We start from the raw sequence: 14,894 nt of genomic DNA on the forward strand, positions 1-14,894 counted from the left end.
GGCGGGGGCCGCCCTCGCGGCCGCAGCAGAGGAGCGGCTGGTCCCAGAGGCTGGGGCCGCCGACGGGCAGCCCGGCCGCGCGCATGTGATCCGGGAGTGCGTCATACCGCGTGTTGAAGGGCGCGAGGGTCATGAACCGGCAGTCCCCCAGCAGCGCCGGCGGCCGCGGCGTGCCGAGGTAGAGCGTGCAGCTGTGGCAGCTGACCGCCGTCACCTGCGCCGCCGCCGCGGTGACCGTCAGCCGCTCGCAGCTGTCGAGCCGCAGCAGCGTGCCCACTGCGCAGGCGACGACGGCGCAGTCGCTGCAGCCGGAAATCAGCACGCGCCTGCGAGGGAAGGCGGGGGCACCCGGGGCGCGAGCATGGGCAAACAGGCGCCGGCGCGGCTGCACGCACGCACGCGCTGCCGCCGGCAGGACGGCCCCGCCTGCGCCCGCCCACCGCTGCCCCATGGAGGCCGCCCCGGCCTCGACCCAAAGCGGTCCCGTCCTCGCTGGCGCATTTGCAACCAAAGCAACAACCCGCCCGCCCACCTGAGAGGTGCCAGGATGTAGATGTGGCACTCCACGCAGTCCTGGACCAGCAGCTCTCCCCCAGGCGCCAGGTCGCTCTCACCGCGCACCACCGTCCCCCTGTACACGCCCCGCACCCGCCGCTCGTCCACGTGCCCCGTCGACGCCCCCACCACGCCGCGCACGACGACGGGGTGCGTGTTGATGCGCATCCCGTGGGCCGCGGGCCCGAGGCTCAGCGGGCTCAGCAGCGGGTGCGCGCCGAGGCCGTTGGGGCCGAGCAGCGGGGACGCGCCGGGCGACGGCGGCGCGGGCGCGGCGGCGGACGCGGCGACTGGCGAGGGTGGGGCGGCCGGCTGCTGCTGCGGCTGCTGCTGCGGCTGCTGCTGTTCCCGCGTTGGAGCGGCGTCCATGGGGCCCGCTTCCCCTGTCAACGCCGCAACCCCTGCGGGCTGCCCTGCTGTAGCACCCGCCGCCGCCGGCGCCACCCCGCCGCCGCCGCCGCTCCCACTGAGAAGCGCCAGCACCGCCCACTGCTGCGCCTCGCTGCTGCCGCCGCCGCCCGAGAACGCGCCCCCCTGGCCGCCGCCGGAGCTGCCGCCGGGCGTCGGCGGCGGCACCGCGGCGGCGCCGTGGAGGCTCGCGCTCAGCCAATGGTACACCTCATCAAACATGACCGCGTCCTGCCCCCCCGCCGCAAACTGCGGCAGGCACGCGCTCAGCCGCGGCGCGGCCGCGGGCGCCGGCGCACCGCCGTCGCCGTCGCCGCCGCCCGGCGCGGGTGCCGCGGCGGCGCCGGTCGCAGGGGTGGCGAGCCCGCTGCCCGCAGGCTGTAGCAAAAAGCTGAGTCGATCGACCTCCTTTGCAGATACCAAGAGGCTGGGCAGCGACCCGCCCCGCACGAGCGCACTCTCCGCGCCCGCCGCCTCGCCGCCGGCCGGAGGCGATGCGGCCACCGCCGCCGCCGCCGCGCCACCGGCGCCCGCACCATCCACGGCCATCCCCGACGGCTGCTGCGGGTCCGCGTCTGCGGCCGCCGCCACGTCCGCGTCGGGCGCCCCTAAGCTCGCGTTGCTCCCCCGCCGCTGCTGCTGCTGCTGCTGCTGCTCCTTAGGACCTGCAAAGAGCGGCGGAACGTCCAGCACCAACTCCAGCAGCACGCGCTGGTGCTTATGTAGGTAGTCTGAAAATCCCCGCATGAGCGCCTCCTGCTGCCGCTGGCGCTGCTGGATCTGGGCCTTGATGAGCGACCGCGTGGTGGCGCCGGCGACGGGGCTCGCGCCCGCGATGGGCGAGCCTGGAGGGGCGGAGGGGCGCGGCGGCGCGCGGGAGGGCAGGCGGCCGCGGGGTGGGCGCCACGTGTCGCGAGTGCGCGCGCTCGCGCGACTCGTCGTGTGCAGGCACTCTGGCGATTCCACTCAAACCAGGCGCGAGCGCTCCCGAGCGACGAGCTCCATTACACCCCACCCAACCCGAGCTCCAGCAAGGTTACCAGGCCAGGACGCAAGCTCGCGGGGGACCCCGCCGCCGCACGCGGGGCCGCCGGCCCGAGCAGGGCCCGCCGCGGCGCCGCCTGGGCGCCGCTGAGCGCTGCGCACCTGGGCTGACGGCGCGGGCGAGCCGCGCCTCCGCGTCGGGCCAGTGATCCTGGGTCTCCGGTTTGTGCGCGTCGCGGCCGTACATCTGCGCCAACAGGAACAGCAGTAGCTGGTGTATGCTCACGCCGCCTGCCGCCGCCAGCGGCGCAGCTGGCGCACCAACGCCGCTGCCCTGCGGGCCAACAGCGGCAAGTGTGCTGAGCAGCAGCTCGCACTGCTGCTGCGGCAGCTGCAGGCAGCTTGCCAGCGCGTCCAGCTGCAGCACACCTGCACAGAGGGAGGCGCAGCGTGCACCACTCAACCATGTGCGCCCACACGGCAACAGCAGCATGCGCACACAGGTGAGCCGCAGCCCAGCCATGCGCCGGCTACGAGCCATATGACCCGCAGCTTGATCCAAGCAAGTCGCCCCCATTGAGATGCGTGCTCACGTTCGCCATCTGCTGTCTCTATGGCCTTGGCTGTCAAGCTACGATGCAACGCCAGGAGGCTGCTCGGCGTCTCTCCGAGCTGTGGCACCAGGAGCGCGATTGGCAGCGTCCCATAGATCAAAACATCCTCCCTGGGGGCAACAAGTTGCCCAGCCTCCATCCCGGACGCCGTGAGCTGCTATGGGACCCTCCACAGCCTATCTATGAGCGGTGTGATTCACGACGCCATGTTGCAGTATTATTTGCGGGTCGATCGAAGCATCGCACAGCTGCAACGCAAAGGAAAAGCCTTTGATCTGACCTCAGATCAATGGATCGGAGGATGGCATAGCTGAGGCATTGATGACATGTATGATATGTGTCGAACTACGTGTCAAGGCGCTGCTGGCGTCCATCATGTGCAAATGTCAAGGATGTCTGGCTGCAGGCTCTGGCTGCACTGCAGGCTTCCCGCGCCCATTATCGGCATCGCCATGCGCTGCAGTGACGAATTTCGCCCACACGCACTGTTGCAGATTGGGTTAACTTGACGATCACTTCACTCGGCTTACAGGCTTTAACATGTAAGCGACGTGCTGTCGGGTCAGCGAGCTCGTGGTGGCGGTTTGACTGCCTCGTCGCAGCATAACTGCACATTGTGCGTTAATCTGGGCAGAAGGATACGATTCGAACAGATTATGCTCAGCGTAAGCAGGGACACTGAGACATAAAATTATAATGTGTTTGATGTGGGGATGGTCGCTTTGCTACGGAATGTTGTGCTGCAGCGGCCCTGCTTTTGCTGTGTTGCAGCCACAAGCTCTACAACCTTCAAACAGGTGCAGCAGCGTGTGCCCATCCACATGTCAGAACTCGGTGCATCCCTCTCTGCATCCGTAGGACACTGCAGTAGCGCCGATTTGCATTCTTGCGCACGCTTAAATTGCACGCACCCAGCGGCGACGCAACCCAGCATGCCACACGGCGGTTTTATTGATTACACAGATGACTATGGCGTAGCAGATCAACACGCTCTAATGCGACATCATTGATGCACACTGCAGGATTGAGTTTAGTCCAAGGCATTTGGTGATTCAAGCCCACAACAGTGTCATGTGCAGACAGCGGGGCTCTGCGCCTCCTTGCACCAATTGTTGGGCGCAACAAAATGTGAGCATGCACAGCACGTCGCGCTCCCAGCCCACTGCACGAGCCCGGCGCCTCGGGGCGGCGCGGCCGCGCAGGAAGGGCGTGTGTAGAAAGCGATCTGGACTAGGGCCAATGGTGCCATTCTCCGCCCCCTGCGCTACTCTATGACACAGTCGATGACGAGGATGCGCCTCTCCACTGTAAAGCGGCCGCCAAACTTTTCCAACATGTCCGCGCGCAGCCGCTCCCCTGCACAGAGCGAGGTAAGGGGTGCATGCGAAGAGCAGGACTTCTTGAGGGATGAGAGGGACCGTTGCATGGGACCTGTCCAGCACAACTGCGGGTGCAGCACCCCAGGCGCTGCTCTTTGCCACTGCTGCAGGCTGGATTTGCACCCCCCCCCCCCCCGCCGACTCAGCCAAATGCGACCTGGCCCAGCATCATGCAATGCTGCTGACCGGCCCCACATGCCCTGGCGCCACGCCATTCGGCTTTCGCAGCGCGCGGTGCACACCAACACTTGTGGCACGCACAGCAGGCGAGCAGCCCAAGCGTGTCGCAGCAGGCGGGAGGAGGGGCGACGCACCCTGGCGATCAAAGTACTCCTGCAGGCGGAAGCGCGACAGCGCGCGATACCGCGCCACCAGCAGCGTCTTGTTGAGCGAGTTGCCGCCCTCCTGCTCTGCAATAGACAGGGTCGCGCGGTCAAACAGCGCGCCCTCCTCCAGGCACACGATCTGAACGGGAGGGGAGCGGCCGAGGGGGGCCGGTTAGCGAGGCATCACGGTGGTGAATGAGAGCGACGCGTCCCGCGGCTGCTGGGGCCGTGGCCCGCGCACGACCCCGCGCTCCGCCGTGCGCAGGTGCTTGTGCGGGTTGGTCATGGGGAGTGCTTATCGGCGAGATCGCGAGGCTTTTGGCCGCAGGCCCGAGCGCTGTAACGCTGACGTCAGCTGGCATGCCAGGACGCATCTTGGCATGCATGCAGGCGCGCGCAGAAGAGGCGGACTGGTGAGCCATGCCCGTCTGCGAGCAAGTTCCTGCATGCCCGTGCCGACGCACCTCCCGCATGTGGCTGCGCAGGTACTGCATGAAGGGCTGCGCGATGTCGGTGTCGACCGAAAAGTTGCACTCGTACACGACGCGCCGGTCCGCGCCCGTGTAGCCGGCCTGGATCAGCTTTATCTCCTGGGAATTGTGCGTCTCCGTCGGCGCGGGCTGCGCGGGACCGCCTAGTGTTGGGAGCATGGTGGCCGAGGCCGCGGGCCCGAGGCCGCGCAGGGCGGCGCAATCGTGCGCTGCGCTGATGCACGGTGCTGCACGCCTTCCTGCTGCTCTACAGCGGCGTTTGGCAGCGCTAAGTCACGGATTCAGTTGCTGTGAATTAAGCTATTATTCTTTCCAGGGCGAGCAGGGCTGCGGCGTGCTCTGGTGCGGCGAGGCTCGCACCCTGAGCGCTAGTGGCACCAAATCGCAGAACGCACACAACGTGCGCTTTTTGCGGAACAATTGGGGATGAAATTCGAGGGTTCAATGCGCGCTTAGTGGTTTGTGCCAGGTGGGATCGAAAAGAGGGAAGTCCCCCGTCTGTTGATCTGTGAGCAAGAAAGGTGTTGTGAGGGCCATGCATTGATTGGAAAGCGCCCAGAGGTTGGTGATGTGTGCGGCCATATGTCAACAAAACTGGCAGTCACCGCGCAAGTGCCGTGAGTTGGCAGTCGCCGTGCCATGCCGCATGGCCTTGCTTGGCAAAGTCAGAAGAGCGAGCAAGCGGTTCAGCTTGCGCATCATGTAGACGACGGTCGTCGCCGCATGATCACCAGCTGGTCGTTGACGAATACTCGGGCTGCCACAACACCTGCGAGCGCTTCAAACAGCATCTCCCTGCGGTGACGACAGGGCAAGAAGTCAAGCACAGTCTGCAGTAGCCGGCCGGCAGAGCGATACGGTCCCAAGAGCGCAAGAAAGACTGCAGCCGGCCGATCTGCCTCATGCCTGGAGCAATTGCAGCTTCTGAGCTGGGGCTCCCAAAGAGAACGAGAGGGTCGACGGGCGCTTTGCAAGCCGGCGCACCTGGGGACTTGGGTGAAGGGCACCAGCTCAAAGCCCGCCACCCGCTCGTAGAACTGCGTGCGCCTGGAAATCGTGGTGATCCACACCGTGTCGCTCGTGCGGCTGCAGAGGTGCTGCACCAGCGCCGCCCCGATGCCCTTGCCCCTTCGCCCCCGCCGGCAGCACGCAAAGGCAAGGTCGAGAGGTGGGGCCAGATGTTGATGTGTGCAGGTGTGGGCAACACACCTTGGTGCAGAAGGGCCGAGGCGCTCTGCGCGTCGCGCATGCCAAGCAAACCTCATGTGACGGCTTTATAGCAGGCGTCCCTCCAGACCCTGGTGAACGCACCTGTGCTCCTTCTCAACCACCACTGACCGGATCTCGCTCCGGCCAGGCCCCAGTGGGACGAGCTGCCCGAGGCCGATGAGGGCCCCGCTGCTGGGGCAGGCCGCCACCACAATGAGCCTTTGGTCGATGCTGAGGGGGTTCATCCTGCGAGGCGTGTGCAGGCCGCGGCATGCAGTGGGCCGCGGCTGCTGACTGTGCTCGAGGTCAGCGAGTGCCAGCCTCCCTGCGCCGATGAGCACTCTCTCCTTAAGGAATGTGCGCCGGCCTTCTGCCAGCCGGAAACCCACCGCTCCTCAAGCACGAGTCGCCTGCAGGTGTCCATATCCGCCTCCGTTGCCGGCCGGAACACTGGTGGTGCATTGCTCGTGCTGGCGCTGTCGCCGACAAAGGCGCGTGCGAGGCGGCCGCCTCGAAGGCCAGCTGGGGCGAAAACTGGACGACAGCATGTGATGGAGAAGACGCTTCTTGAGGGGCTCAGAGACGTGTGGGCGATCATTTCAGCCGTTAGAGATCAAGGCCGAAGATCAAAACGGATCCCTTTGTGAGGGGTTCGATGCGCGCGTGGCAGCCACGAGCGTGCACAACAACGACTTGTTGAGGGGCCATGATACTGCGGCAGAGGTAGGAGTTGGCTGAAGGCCACGAGTCGTCACCCGATCGGCCGGACGGACGGACAGAGCACAGCAGGCAGCGGCGAGGCTGATCTGGCGGGAGTGAAATCTGCATACATCGCAGCCTTCACAAGTGCTTGTCACACAGGATGAGGTCATGGACGTTGAGTTGAAGTTGATGAGGAGCACCTGTGCAGTGGCATCCCAGGTATGTTACCCATCAGTCGCTTAGACGTCATGCCTGAAGACAGCCTGCATGGCTGACCGCACCCACACAGCGAGTCATTGCCGCCTGTTGAGAACAAGCACTGTGTCTGTAAAAGCATTGATTTTGCATGTTACCACTCTTCATGAGGTTGGGCCACCAGCTCACTGTTGAGTGCGAAGTACGGTGAAGCGTTGACTTCGCTTGATACATGTGCATGTCCTCAATTGCATGTGTGCAACGTCAAAGACAGGTGTGAGGTGAAGCTCTTGCCCCTCACCTTGAATCGGCATGTACGCTGGCAACCACACCAGGTGCGCCATGCTCGCGACGCCGGGACAAGTCACGAGGAAGCGCTGCTGCTGTTGCTGCTGCTAGATTTTTTAGGATGCCGGTCCAACATACGTACAGGTGACCTGCCCTGTTGCGTGCAATACTCCCCCTCTTCCCTGTGCCACTTCGGCGTGCCCGCCCGTAGCCTGCTCTGAGAACAGCACAAGCAGCGAGAGGCGATGTCACCCAATAAAAATGAGACGAATGGGTGACAGGTGCCTTGTCCCGCACACGAGGCAGGTCATCATAAGCACGAGCATCTAACAATTGGACTCCATACTTTCAAGTTAGCGACGACAGTCAACGCGGCATTCATCGAGCAAGGAAGCCCATCAAACTTGGCGCACGCGAATCTATGGGCTTCACCAAGAAGATCAAAGGTGTGAAATGCATATGAAAGCAATTATCTGTCATCAGTTCCCTGCCATGTCAGTGATCGCCCGCCGTGACAGCGGATGGAACACACGCACACACACATGCCTGCCTACTCACAGCTCGCATGTGCCTGCTGCCGCTGCTCTTGGGGATCCACGCAGATGGCCTCAAGCACGCGGTGCAGGAGTGCTTCGATGGCAGCGCCGGCTACGCGGCCGCCGGTCTTGGGGCCGCGATGCATGGCGGCAGCCGCGACACTTTTGCCCACCCCGGCACGCTGATGGGCCCGCGTGAGGTGGAGCTGCTGCGGTCCCGCACGGCTGGCAACAATGTCAATGACGAGTGGGCGGCGGCGGCTGCGCAGCTTGCTCAAGACACGCCGAAGCAATACAGGTGAGCAGCTCTATGCCGAGCAAGTGGGCGACCTTACAGACGGCCCGCCCTGCTTCAAACGTAGCGATTCAAATTGTCTCAACGCCAGCTCGGTTTCGGCCTTCCTCCGGCGTTGTTGTGCAGCCCCCATGCGCTGAAGGAGGCTGTCATTGACTTCAACGGCGTGGGCAAGGGTCACGATGAGCTGGTGGAGAAGGACGGCAAGATGGTGCGATGCCAGAGGCTTCGTTCGTGCAGATGCAGATGATGCATGTGTGGGTGCGTGCGTGCGTGCATGCGTGCGTGCGTGTGCGTGTGAGAGAGAGAGAGAGAGAGAGAAAGAGAGAGAGAGAGAGAGAGAGAGAGTGTGTGTGTGTGTGTGTGTGTGTGTGTGTGTGTGTGCACTTGCAATCACGTTTGTGCGTGCCATAGGATGCGCAAATGCATGGGCCTTCACATCACCCCTTTGTGAAGCTGTACGTGAGCGTGCGCATGTGCATGCTTGTGCGAGCTTGCGTGTGTGTGTGTGTGTGTGTGTGTGTGTGTGTGTGTGTGTGCATGTACGTGAGTTCGTGCGTGCGTGCAGCGTGTCTAAGTACACATGTTGGCATGACGTCCAAGCGTGCAAGCAAGAGAGCACACATGGGCGCCGCCATGTGTGCGAGAAATTGCAGGCAAACGCGCACATGCTGGTGTCGCCCGTGCGTTCGCACCCAGCTTGGGCATGTGCCTGCTCGCCAGATGCCATTATAGCTGCCTCGTGCAGGGGTCTCTGCCAACTGCAAGCGTCTCATAAAGCACAAAATCATCCGTCCCCTCCTGGCTCGGCTGCCCCCGCCATGTTGACCAGGTGTACATGCAGACCATGATGTGGCTGGTCTCAGGGGATGACAAGGTGCGCGGCAAGCGGACGGGTTTGCGCATGTACGTGCCTTGGCACAAGTCCCTGCCATGCTCACCCTCACATCAGGATTGCACGCTGATCTTAGCAGCTGTCTGGTCTCACGTTTCTGAGGCCTTGGTTTCCGGTCAACCTGGTTGACTGCATGTGCGCCTGCAGTACGCACGCAACGCGGCTGACATCATATGGGCATGGTCCACCACCAACCGCGTTTTCAAAGGGCAGAACGCCCCGCTGGTGAGCCGGCGAGTGTACAATTCATATCGTTGTGCGTTTCTTGCGTTGCTTAGCTCCGCGCAGGCGGTTGCCCAGGTCCTGCTCCTTGCCCTGCATTGACAGCCAGCCGCAGCTTCACACTTTGACGAGCTGCTTGTGGGTCCTAGTGATGCTGGCCTGCCAAGCCCACGTGTGCTTTCTTTGGACTGCAGGAAGCGGGGTGGGGCGTGGCTAGCATGGCGCGCAGCGCAGAGCTGCTCAAGCACACGTGGCCGGGATGGAACAGCGTTGTGGAGGCCGCGTTCTTGAGGTGAGCCCTCCAGGCCTCTGCAGCACTGCGGCCGCACAAGACAGTGAAACTTTGCTACTCACCTGCAGATGCGTGACGCGCTTGGCTTGTCGAGGGTGGCTGGCCGCAAGGGGGGGGGGGCTTGGGTGCGGGCTCTTATCGTCTTACCATGTGCTAAACCCCCCGCCTGCCTGCCTGCTCCATGTTTCTGCAGCTGGGTGGACCGCCTCATCATGCCTGAGCTGGTGAGTCAAAGCTGCAATTGTTGCAGCCTTGTGGCCTTGTGCACTCAGGCGCTTTGTCGCAGAACTGTTGCTTACAACTAGCGTTGTTGCTCACCTCTCTTCTTCTCCCGCCTCGTACCGCAGCGGTCCGAGGCGCTCTCACGGCTGCCGCTAGGCAACTGGCACAGGTGACCAACCCTGGCCTGCAAAAAGCAGTTGTGTGCAGGGCGCCTGTTGCAGAGGGTTGAACAACTCGCCGTGCCTTGCCATTCAGGATTGACCATTCCTGGCTCAAGCCCGCACTCGCTGCCCCCCCACCCGCCCCTGCCGCAGCACCATCGCCGAGTGCAAAGGGCAGCTTGCGATCCTCAAGGGTGAGGTATCAGGCCTGCTTTGAGCAGGCCCTGCCAAGTACCTTAGTGGCCTTCCACTGAAGAGGCCGATCTGGAGACTGTGTCCAGGGTCAATTCATGGATGCCACCCTCACCATGCATTCCTTGACACCGCAGCAAATGGCACTGCTCCAGCCGCAATTTATGATGGCAGCCTGCTCACCTCGACTGTTTGCACGTGCGCCTCCAGGCGACCGGCGTCTGCTGGACGAGGCGCTGTCAGACTGGCGGCGGGTCATGGATGCGTACCTGCAGCCGTGCGGGGAGTGCACTGAAACGAAGTGAGGGGGGGCCATTGCGACGGCGGACGCGGGTCGGGGAATCGAGCGGGGACGGCGTCATCTGTCAAGGCTCGCAAAACTGGGGGCGTTGCTTACGGGTTGAGCACACGCCAACGCGAGCGGATCCGGCCGCGCCTAGCGCGGCCCTAGGCATCACCGGGCAGGGAGTAGCCAGCTCATGGATTTGGGGAACGCGGTCCCCTGTCAACGTGCGGGAATTCGATCCTCTCCGCAGGCGGGACCTGTACCACTCACAGTTTGGGCTGGGCGGCCTGATCCAGCTGGCCGAGGTTGCCTGGCAGCAGGGGCTGGACCTCTACTCGTACGGAGACAGCAAGGTGAATGAGTGGCACGGCGCTTGGAGTGGTTGCTGGGGCTGAGACGTGGGGGCCCTTGAGGGAAGGTACATAGGATAGGCAAGCATATGGCACCCCTCGTCGTCTCTGCAGGTAAGTTAGCTGACCCACAGCGCGGGCGTGCGGCACACGGCGCATCGATGTTTGGGACTGGGCGCTGTGCACGATGCCAGCGGCGGCCCAGCCAGCCCGCACGGCCTGCAAGAAGCAGCGCGCATCCTCTGCAGCTGCTGCAGCGCTGCCTTTTGCGTGGACCCCAACCCTGCGGCCCGTGCCCCACCCTCTGGCAGCTGTGCCGTGCGATGGAGTTTCACGCGGCCATCACGAACGGCAAGCAGCCGCGGGAGTGCTGTTACCCCCTCAAAGGCATCGGCTTCCTGCCGTGCGGGTGGGAGGTGGGCTGGAACCACTACGCGGGCAGATGGGGGGTCAGGTGAGGCAGGCGGCGCGTACCCTGGGGGCTCTCGCTGTTGCTGCGACACTGACTCTCAGCCGCAGCTGCACCACACCGACCGGTGGCTGGCGCCTTGCTCGTTCAACCGCATGCCGTGCAACAAGTGCTACTGCACGCCCTCAGACTGTCACCAGCGATGTGATGACTGCCACCCCCCACGTGCATGTTGCTATCGCCCGCAGCATGCCGGAGACGGAGGCTATGCTGAGGGCCAAGCGGCCGGAGCGCTACGTCTTCCACTGGGGCCTAGGCACACTGTCGCACTACGGCTCAGCCCAGGCGCTGGCAGCAGCAGGCGGCGGCGATGACGGGAACAGCCAGCAGCGGTAGCAGGCGCCCCGCGCAGGGCGGCTGCATGGAGCGGTCGTGCACCTCGCTTCCGGTCTGCGACTTCCGTTGTTCTGTGCGTGATAGGGTTCTCGATTTTGTAAGGCTGTGTGCGCCACTCGCACCGTAAGGTATGGGGGAGCTCGCGATGTAGAGTAACGCAAGGCGGATGATGTACTGTGTTTCAAGGCGTTGATTGCGGTCGCAGCGGACAGGCGTCAGTCGACAGCAGGGAGGTTGGATTGCCGCCGAGCCCCGTTTGTCTAATCCAGGGGAGTATTGGTCTCTCGGATATGCATAAGGACGCCCTCAGGACATAACGAGCGTCAATCACAGTTGATAGGCATGCATTGCATGGTCCCCGTGCGTTCGTGAGCGGCGGCGCCTTTAGTCGCAGCGTGCCGATGTTTGAATTTGGCGGCAAGGGGGCGGAAAAGGTTGAGGTGGGCAGCCACTCCTTGACGCGCTCACTTCATAAGGGCCACCCACCGCCCCTTCCGACTAGACTTCTCAGTTCGCACTTGCATTTCCAACATTTCTCGATGCTTGGTGGGCTCTCGCTCAGCAGCCGTTCGCTCAACGTCCGCCTTGCGCCCCGCGTGCTGCCGCCCTTGACGAGGTACGTGGCTGGCCTAGAAATCGTGGGATCATATCGGATGCCATATACAGCGTCGCAGGCCCTTTCGCGCGCGGCGTGATCCCCCTCCAGATTGAAAAGACCACTTCACTGACTTCGACGGCTCAACGGAACCGCCCCTCACAGGCTCGCAACCAGGACAATGGCGACTTACGGATCTCGTTGGGCCGCGGAGGAGGACTTTGTGGCCTCCACCGCGTCGACGGCTGTCGCACCGCTGCTCGACCGCACCGCCGTGGAGGACACCGCGCCGCAGGCCATGGACGAGCTGACAGGCATGCTGCTGTCCCCCAAACGCACAACCAAGCAGTCGGCGTCCGCATACGCACCGGACCTGTGCAGGGCCCTCAAGTCCGTTGTCAAGGTGCGGGCGGCGGGTAGGGGCAACCGCCACGCACAGAGCCGTGCCTGGTGCGGCGGCCGCAGCGGCGGCTGGTGCGTGCTGCAGCGGTACGGCAGCCGCCGCGGTGGCTGCCCCTGCGCGTGTGGCGGCCGCGCAGGCAGGCAGCATGTGTTTCCTGGAGGTTCTTGTGCGCCCTGAATGTGCGCAGACGGGCGCAGCCAACCACCCCACAGCAGTCGGCCAGCCTGCAACTGACCGACACCCTCCGCAATCGCAATCCCCCCAACGGCTTTGGCAGATCTTCACCACAAGCGCGAGGTGAGTGCTGCGCCATCATGGGCTGCAGCAGTGCCGCGTGGCGCTGCACGCCGCCCATGCACCAGCGCGTCGCCGCCGCCGGCCACCAGCCGCTGGGCCAAGGCAGCCCACTATCCCGGCTAGGGTTTGGCCCCTGCCGCCCTTGCAGCCGCGGCCGCTACCCGCTGGCCGCTACCCCCTGACCGCCCTGCGCGTGCTCTCCCCTACTCCCGCCCCGCGCAGCCCCAACTTCTCGCAGCCCTGGCAGATGCAGGCCCAGACCAAGGTGACGAGGCTTGGCTGTGCATGTGCTCCCTGTGTGCTTGCTGCCGCTGTGCACGCATGCATGCATGCACCACCTCGCATGCTGATCCGGCACGTAGCAAGCGCTTCGGAGCCCCGCACAGCCACATGCGCCTCACCATTGCGCCCCCCCTTGCCGTTCCACCCTCACGCAGTGCACCGCGAGCGGCTTTGCGATCTCGCCTCGGGAGGAGCGCCGTATCCTCACTAACGCGCACGCCGTCTCTAATCAGGTGGGCGTTTGCAATGCCTCTTCAGGGTCACGTTGGCAGCCTGCAGCAGTGCAGGCACCCTCGGGCAGGTGGTGGGGCAGGTCCTGCTCCCTTGCCATGCAGCAGGCCGCTCGCTGGACTGATCATTGGCTTGCGCCACCCGCGGCGCCCACGGACGGCGCTCTACACTCAACAGCGCGCTCGCAGCGCCATGCGCCGGCCGCAATCCGTCAAAACCCCCTTCGCCCCGGCTTCCCGCCCTGGCTGCCTCAACGCTGACCGGACGCCCGCCTGCTCGACTTCCCGGCCCCACCTCGTCAACGCAGGTGGTGGTCAAGGTCCGCAAGCACGGCAACGCGCACAAGTACAACGCGCGCGTTGTCGCGGTCGGCCACGAGGTGCGCCACGCAGGCGCCCCGCGCCCGCGCCGGGCCGCAGCGTGCCCCTTTTCGACCACATCGCGCCTGCAGTCTGGCCCTGCCCTCGCCGCTCGCAGCAAGCCCAAGTGCATATCACCAGCTCGCGCGGTCCCCGTGAAGGGTCCCTCTTGCGATCCGCTGCCCGGCCTGGCCTTGACCCGGCGCCCTGTTTTGCACCCCTCCTCTCGTCCCTGCCTGCCCCCAGTGCGACATTGCCATGCTGACTGTGGACGATGACGAGTTCTGGAAGGACATCCAGCCCCTTGACATCACTGGCCTGCCCGCCATGCAGGTGTGGGCATATGTGCGTGGATGCATGCGTGTGTATGTGTGTGTGCACGCGCGCGCAGAGATGTGCATTTGCGTTTGCTAGGGCTGACACACGAGGTTCTGGCTCCCGCCACCCATCTGCTGCCCCCTGGCTACCGCTGCCCGGCTGAGTGCATGGGGTTTTGCACTGCTTGCAGCTGTTGAGGCAGACGTCTCGTTGGCTGTGCACTTCTTTTACTTCAAGACGTGCGCGGCGAGCTGCCGGCCTTCGTTGCCGGTCCGTCCCCCACTCACCCCTCACCGGCCGCCCGCCTCGCTGCCACTGCTGCCGCAGTCGGAGGTGTCCGTCGTCGGGTTCCCGCAGGGGGGCGACAACGTGTGCGTGACCAAGGGCGTCGTGTCGCGCATCGACCGGCAGCAGTACAGCCACGGGCGCACCGCGCTGCTGGCCATCCAGGTCGACGCCGCCATCAACAGCGGTAACAGCGGCGGTGAGCGGGGCTGGAAAGTGGCTCTTACGGCGCATACCAAGGTGCCCTCAGCTGCTTAGTGTCCTTATGCATGCCGTTGCCTCCCTTGTGCAAAGCTGGCGAGGGTTGGAAGTTGTGCTCCCTCCTGTCTCAGGCCTCCCTGAACCCCCCCTGCTTGTCTTGTTGCGCCTCGATGCGCGCGCCGCCGGCAGGTCCCGTGCTGCTGGGCTCCAACGTGGTGGGCATCGCGTTCCAGTGCCTCACGGGCGGCGACGGCGTCGGCTACGTCATCCCGGTGCGCGGGGTCGCGGCGATGGCGTTGCCGCGCGGCGGGGCTGCGGCGCGCAAGGGGAGGCCGGGCAGACCGGGTTCGTGGTGGGGGTGGCTGGGGGTACCGAGGGCCGCGCGGCCGCGAGGCCGCCCGCAGCGGCGAGCGGGCCACCCTGGCGGCGGCTGACGTGGCGTGGGCCCCGCAGAGCGATGGCCCCGTCCAAGCATCCTGCCAGGGCTCGTCCACGAAGCCCTCCCCCTCCCCCCCC

The 14,894-nt window shown here is 64.7% G+C and overlaps 4 protein-coding genes across 4 annotated transcripts in view; 2 read left to right on the plus strand and 2 right to left on the minus strand.

Moving 5' to 3' along the window:
- Window positions 1-107: 107 nt before the first annotated feature.
- On the minus strand, window positions 108-2,700 carry MNEG_6836 (hypothetical protein; the record flags this gene model as incomplete). Its single annotated transcript, XM_014044687.1, has 4 exons — window positions 108-326; window positions 533-1,808; window positions 2,110-2,376; window positions 2,541-2,700. Coding segments are annotated over 4 exons (1,922 nt in total), but the record flags the coding sequence as incomplete, so codon positions are not given.
- Window positions 2,701-3,825: 1,125 nt separating this feature from the next.
- On the minus strand, window positions 3,826-6,564 carry MNEG_6837 (hypothetical protein; the record flags this gene model as incomplete). Its single annotated transcript, XM_014044688.1, has 7 exons — window positions 3,826-3,917; window positions 4,255-4,405; window positions 4,731-4,900; window positions 5,527-5,552; window positions 5,742-5,885; window positions 6,069-6,212; window positions 6,356-6,564. The coding sequence occupies 7 exons, from the start codon at window positions 6,562-6,564 to the stop codon at window positions 3,826-3,828; spliced, it is 936 nt and encodes a 311-aa protein (XP_013900142.1).
- A 1,008-nt stretch (window positions 6,565-7,572) lies between these two features.
- MNEG_6838 (secreted protein) lies at window positions 7,573-11,407 on the plus strand (the record flags this gene model as incomplete). The annotated part of the gene is made up of 13 exons (XM_014044689.1): window positions 7,573-7,597; window positions 7,754-7,985; window positions 8,109-8,193; window positions 8,815-8,859; window positions 9,025-9,102; window positions 9,294-9,391; window positions 9,585-9,615; window positions 9,739-9,782; window positions 9,928-9,968; window positions 10,177-10,267; window positions 10,503-10,605; window positions 10,914-11,056; window positions 11,260-11,407. 13 exons carry the CDS (start codon window positions 7,573-7,575, stop codon window positions 11,405-11,407), a joined length of 1,164 nt encoding a protein of 387 aa, XP_013900143.1.
- Window positions 11,408-12,183: 776 nt separating this feature from the next.
- MNEG_6839 (Protease Do-like 10) overlaps window positions 12,184-14,894 on the plus strand; it is a gene marked incomplete at both ends in the record, with an annotated part of 4,651 nt that continues 1,940 nt past the window's right edge. The window contains 8 exons of the mRNA XM_014044690.1: window positions 12,184-12,405; window positions 12,683-12,702; window positions 12,925-12,967; window positions 13,140-13,217; window positions 13,523-13,594; window positions 13,821-13,907; window positions 14,220-14,376; window positions 14,568-14,650. Of these exons, the coding sequence (XP_013900144.1) occupies window positions 12,184-12,405; window positions 12,683-12,702; window positions 12,925-12,967; window positions 13,140-13,217; window positions 13,523-13,594; window positions 13,821-13,907; window positions 14,220-14,376; window positions 14,568-14,650 (762 nt within the window). The remainder of the gene's footprint in view (window positions 12,406-12,682; window positions 12,703-12,924; window positions 12,968-13,139; window positions 13,218-13,522; window positions 13,595-13,820; window positions 13,908-14,219; window positions 14,377-14,567; window positions 14,651-14,894) is intronic.

Source organism: Monoraphidium neglectum (genome assembly GCF_000611645.1).
Source record: "Monoraphidium neglectum strain SAG 48.87 unplaced genomic scaffold scaffold01152, whole genome shotgun sequence".
In the NCBI taxonomy this organism is placed as follows: domain Eukaryota; kingdom Viridiplantae; phylum Chlorophyta; class Chlorophyceae; order Sphaeropleales; family Selenastraceae; genus Monoraphidium; species Monoraphidium neglectum.